We start from the raw sequence: 5,820 nt of genomic DNA, 5'->3' as shown, positions 1-5,820 counted from the left end.
GGTACAAGTTCTAACGTTGTTTTTTATAATCGTCGAAGCTTATGATGAATTCGACCGCTCAAACAATGAATGACAAGATGACATTTTTAGCTAAAGAAATCAAAAAACGCTAAAAAAAATCTGCCGAAATAACAAAAATATATGTTAATTTAATAAAAATGCACGTGTCGGTTATAGCTGTATCCAGTGGCCATGAGATTAATAATGAAAAATTTCAAATATATTCACACAATACCGGACGACTTTTTGTATCCTTGGTATAATATGTCTACCACTTTGCACAAGTTTTTTATTCACGGACCCGAAATTGTGGCAAAAGCCCTTTTACATATTGAGCAATTATCAGAAGTTGGTGATGCTGCGGACAGAGATGGCCTGTCAGAAACAGTGACGTAAATGACATACATTTCCGACGTATAATACATACGTCAGAAACGTCGGAAACCCACTCAAAACCATTATGTTTTTTATAACATAGCTATTTACATTTATCGATTTGGAAATAACGATGCTTTACTCAAATTCATATCGAATATCACAATTTTTTTCTTAAAAAAATTCAGAATTTTTTATCAGTTCTAGTAAAGAATAGCCAGATATACAGTAAAAATAATATATGTTCTTGAAAATTACTGTATATGGTAATAATATTGAAATAAATGACGTTTACTACATTTTATACAGGTATATGACGTTTTCGACGTTTACACCTTTTTGACAGTCGAAAACCTGAAAATTCGTCATACGGACCATCCCTGGCTGCGGATGATGACGATGTGGATGATTAACTTTAAGATGTATAAAATTCAATGTTTAAGTTATCATATTGTACTCCTTGCACTATATACCTACACTGATATTTGGCACTACTTAATAAAATTATACTCAAATATACTTAGAAAACATTTTTTTAACTTATTTTAATGGTATTAACTGAAAATTGAAGAAAAATTATTCTAACATAGCTTCCCTGATTTGATCCAAGAAAACATGGTACTCTAACCCACTGTGCGACGTCGAAACAACAACAACAACATACGATGCGGTCGTATTTCATTCTTTCTGTAGAAATGACGTATAACACAATGTTCTGAGAGGTTCATGTATTATTTTGGGCGGAAGTGAGAGGACGATAGGCAATTTAGTTTTGATTCAATTAAAAAACAAAAACACTGTAAATCGCATAACAAAGGTTCGCCAAATTCTCAAATAAATAAATAAATAAAGTGAACGCATAGCTGGTAAGCTCAATCATAACTATATCAGTTTTTCGCGAAACTTCAACAGAATCGCACACAAATTACAAAAAATAACAGAAAATTAGTTACAAAACTACACTCCTTGAGTTTCTTAAGTCAAATAAATCCGATTTTTTTGAAGATTTCTTTGAAGTTAAAATGAAACACACATCGTTGTTGACAATCGCATTGCTCATGACCTTGGCGGTCCTCAGTGCCAATGCAGACTTATTTGATTGTGATGATAAAATTTTACCATCACTCTCCGAAATACCTGGTATTGGACCGAAAATAGCCAGCACCGAAGATACTGGGGACAAGGTTAAGGGTGTCTTCAAGGATTGGGGCTGTAAATTCAAGAAAACTGCCAGCGATTTTGGTGACAGTGTCAAGGAGAAGTCCAAACAGCTGGGTGAAGATGTTCGTGATGGTTTCAAAAAACTCACCGAAAAATCCAAGGAACTGCATACGAAAATCGAAGCGAAGTTCCATGATTTCAAAGATCATTTGAGTAAGGATTCCGCTGAATTTGTACCACACAAGGATAAGAAATTCGTTTTGGAAAATGTTGAAATGATAAATCCCGACAAATTGAAGGCCGATCAGGAATGTGGTCATGGATTTATTTTGGATGTATTGGGCAATTGTAAACAAGTGAGAAAATAAAATGGGAAAGAGAAAAGCAATTCAAAGGCAAATTGGGATGGAGGGAGATATGAAATGAAGATTTGAGGATGAGATTGTCGTTTTTGTATAAATATTTTTCTTTATAAAAATGTGTGTTTTTTAAATAAATAAAAGAAATCAAATTAGTTTTCTATACGATTTTTTAATAAATATAATCTGTGATTTAAAGAAAGTGTGTGTTTTTTCAATCATTCGTAGACCCCATATACCTATAATAGTGAGTTTTTCAATTATTTATGAAACCATAAAGCCTGGATTTGTTAAAGAATTATTTTTAACCACATATGGAACCATAAGCGTGGATTTTTTAAAGAATTATTTTCGATCACCATATGCGTGGATTTTTTAAAGAATTATTTTAGTAGGCCTTTCATCAAGGCGTGGATTTTTTAAAGAATTATTTTAGGAGGACCTAGGCGTGGATTTTTTAAAGAATTATTTTAGGAGGACCTAGGCGTGGATTTTTTAAAGAATTATTTTAGGAGGACCTAGGCGTGGATTTTTTAAAGAATTATTTTCGATCACCATAAGCGTGGATTTTTTAAAGAATTATTTTCGATCACCATAAGCGTGGATTTTTTAAAGAATTATTTTCGATCACCATAAGCGTGGATTTTTTAAAGAATTATTTTCGATCACCATAAGCGTGGATTTTTTAAAGAATTATTTTCGATCACCATAAGCGTGGATTTTTTAAAGAATTATTTTCGATCACCATAAGCGTGGATTTTTTAAAGAATTATTTTCGATCACCATATGCGTGGATTTTTTAAAGAATTATTTTCGATCACCATATGCGTGGATTTTTTAAAGAATTATTTTCGATCACCATATGCGTGGATTTTTTAAAGAATTATTTTCGATCACCTATGGAACCATAAGCGTGGATTTTGTTTAAGAATTATTTTCAACCTTCCATGGACCCATAAGCGTGGATTTTTTAAAGAATTATTTTCAACCACCTATGGAACCATAAGCGTGGATTTTGTTTAAGAATTATTTTCAACCTTCCATGGACCCATAAGCGTGGATTTTTTAAAGAATTATTTTCAACCACCTATGGAACCATAAGCGTGGATTTTGTTTAAGAATTATTTTCAACCTTCCATGGACCCATAAGCGTGGATTTTTTAAAGAATTATTTTCAACCACCTATGGAACCATAAGCGTGAATTTTTTTAATTCATAGACCCATAAGTGTGGATTTTTTAAAGAATTATTTTCAACCACCTATGGAACCATAAGCGTGGATTTTTTAAATAATTATTTTCAACCACCTATGGAACCATAAGCGTGGATTTTGTTTAAGAATTATTTTCAACCTTCCATGGACCCATAAGCGTGGATTTTTTAAAGAATTATTTTCAACCACCTATGGAACCATAAGCGTGGATTTTGTTTAAGAATTATTTTCAACCTTCCATGGACCCATAAGCGTGGATTTTTTAAAGAATTATTTTCAACCACCTATGGAACCATAAGCGTGAATTTTTTTAAGAATTATTTGCAACCACCTATGGAGCCATAAGGGTGGATTTTTTAAAGAATTATTTTCAACCTTCCATGGACCCATAAGCGTGGATTTTTTAAAGAATTATTTTCAACCTTCCATGGACCCATATGCGTGGATTTTTTAAAGTATTATTTACAACCATTCATAGACCCATAAGCGTGAATTTTTTAAAGAATTATTTCTAACCATTCATAGTCCCATAAGTGTGGATTTTTTAAAGAATTATTTTCAACCACCTATGGCACCATAAGCGTGGATTTTTTTTAAGAATTATTTTCAACCACCTATGGAACTATAAGCGTGGATTTTGTTTAAGAATTATTTTCAACCTTCCATGGACCCATAAGCGTGGATTTTTTAAAGAATTATTTTCAACCACCTATGGAACCATAAGCGTGAATTTTTTTAAGAATTATTTGCAACCACCTATGGAGCCATAAGCGTGGATTTTTTAAAAAATTATTTTCAACCTTCTATGGGCCCATAAGCGTGGATTTTTTAAAGAATTATTTTCAATCTTCCATGGACCCATATGTGTGGATTTTTTAAAGAATTATTTTCAACCATCTATGGAACCATAAGCGTGGATTTTGTTTAAGAATTATTTTCAACCATCTATGGAACCATAAGCGTGGATTTATAAAATAAATATTTTCAACCACCTACGGAACCATAAGCGTGGATTTATAAAATAAATATTTTCAACCACCTATGGAACCATAAGCGTGGATTTATAAAATAAATATTTTCAACCACCTATGGAACCATAAGCGTGGATTTATAAAATAAATATTTTCAACCACCTATGGAACCATAAGCGTGGATTTATAAAATAAATATTTTCAACCACCTATGGAACCATAAGCGTGGATTTGTAAAATAAATATTTTCAACCGCCTATGGAACCATACGCCTGGATTTTTAAAATAAATATTTTCAACCACATATGGAACCATAAGCGTGGATTTTTTAAAGCATTTCTTTCGAGTTTTTTTAATTCATTTATTACGCGGCATTTGATACTTTTCACACTACACCAATTTACAGACATCTTACACATCTTACTTACACATCTAAAGATTAACAAAACTTATAGTTCTTAGTAATCTAGAAGTGATTCATTTAATCTTCTCTCATTTGATGACTTTCTTCGAAGATGAATAACATAGAAATATAAATACGAAAATGATGATTATAAATAAGTTGTGGACCACCCGCTGCATGTTAGCCGGTGGGTCTCACACAAAAGTGCATATTCTTCAGTGAATACACAAAAGATCAGCAATTGAATTCTATTAAAAATGAGTAGTGGAGGTCTTACATGGGATGGGAGACAATTTGCCTATATTAAATTAAACAAAAAAGAAAAATAAATCACTTAACAGTATTGTTGAATATGTCTAACGACATAATAGTATCAGAACTACTATCAGTCGAACAAGCAACGTCAGAGCAACAACTACACAACCGATAAGAGAATTAAAAAAAATAATAAAAAAACTACAACACGATGAAACATCAAGTAATATTTATAGCTGCATTAATTTTCCTATTAAGCTTTGGTGCCACCAAGGCTGATTTACTGCACTGCGATGAGGATGATGATAAACTATCAAGCGGTGTTGCAGATGCATCAATAATTGGTCACAAAATCGAAAGTGAGGAGATTGCCGCGGGAAACAAAGTAAAGGATGTCCTCAAAGAATGGAGTTGTAAACTCAAGAAGAGTACAGCAAATCTGGGGGCCAATGTCAAAGAGAAAACCAAACAATGGTCGGAAAATATACGCGAAGGCCTAAAGAAACTCAAAGAAAAATCTAAAGATTTGGGAAAGAAAATCCAAACTAAATATAATGATTTCAAGGATAATTTGAAACAGGATTCAGCTGAGTATCTTGAACGTGGCACGGAGAAGAAATTGTTGTTTAAACCTGAGGAAGTCATTGATACTGACGTGGTGATAATCGATACTCAAAAATGTGGTAATGGCTATATTTTAGATGCCTTGGGTAATTGTAAGAAATTTCGCGAATTTACCGAGATCATTAATTAACTAAGTGAAATGAGTGTATAAAATTAAGTTAAAAAAGTGAATGTATATGCTAAGAATACACCAAAAATTACTACGTTAAGGCGTGGGAAAATTTGTGTTATGAATCATAGTAGAATAATTGTAACAAAATATTTAGAGGATATCAATAAAGTAATTCAACTATGCTTATAAAATATATACATTTGAAAAATGTGTTAAATTTGGACAGAGCCGATTTTTTACTATTCTGAACCATGTAAATACAGGCATTTAGTGCAGCAAATAATGTTGGCAAGTGTGGCTAAAAATCCGATATAATAAGACCATGGATGGTTGATAATAATTCTTTA

General features: G+C 32.2%; 2 protein-coding genes across 2 annotated transcripts; both read left to right on the top strand.

Moving 5' to 3' along the window:
• The first annotated feature begins 1,397 nt into the window (after positions 1 to 1,397).
• LOC133336931 (uncharacterized) lies at positions 1,398 to 1,906 on the top strand. The gene has a single exon (XM_061545199.1). It carries the CDS (start codon positions 1,398 to 1,400, stop codon positions 1,902 to 1,904), a length of 507 nt encoding a protein of 168 aa, XP_061401183.1. The 3' UTR covers positions 1,905 to 1,906.
• Positions 1,907 to 4,948: 3,042 nt separating this feature from the next.
• Positions 4,949 to 5,491, top strand: LOC133336932 (uncharacterized). The gene has a single exon (XM_061545200.1). It carries the CDS (start codon positions 4,949 to 4,951, stop codon positions 5,489 to 5,491), a length of 543 nt encoding a protein of 180 aa, XP_061401184.1.
• Positions 5,492 to 5,820: the final 329 nt, after the last annotated feature.

The sequence above is a fragment of the Musca vetustissima genome, unplaced genomic scaffold, assembly GCF_032173495.1.
Source record: "Musca vetustissima isolate MV318-11 ecotype Yass unplaced genomic scaffold, APGP_CSIRO_Mvet_v1 utg63861, whole genome shotgun sequence".
Lineage (NCBI taxonomy): Eukaryota > Metazoa > Arthropoda > Insecta > Diptera > Muscidae > Musca > Musca vetustissima.
Note: the sequence above shows the minus strand (reverse complement) of the source record. Positions and strands in the feature narration are given on the sequence as shown.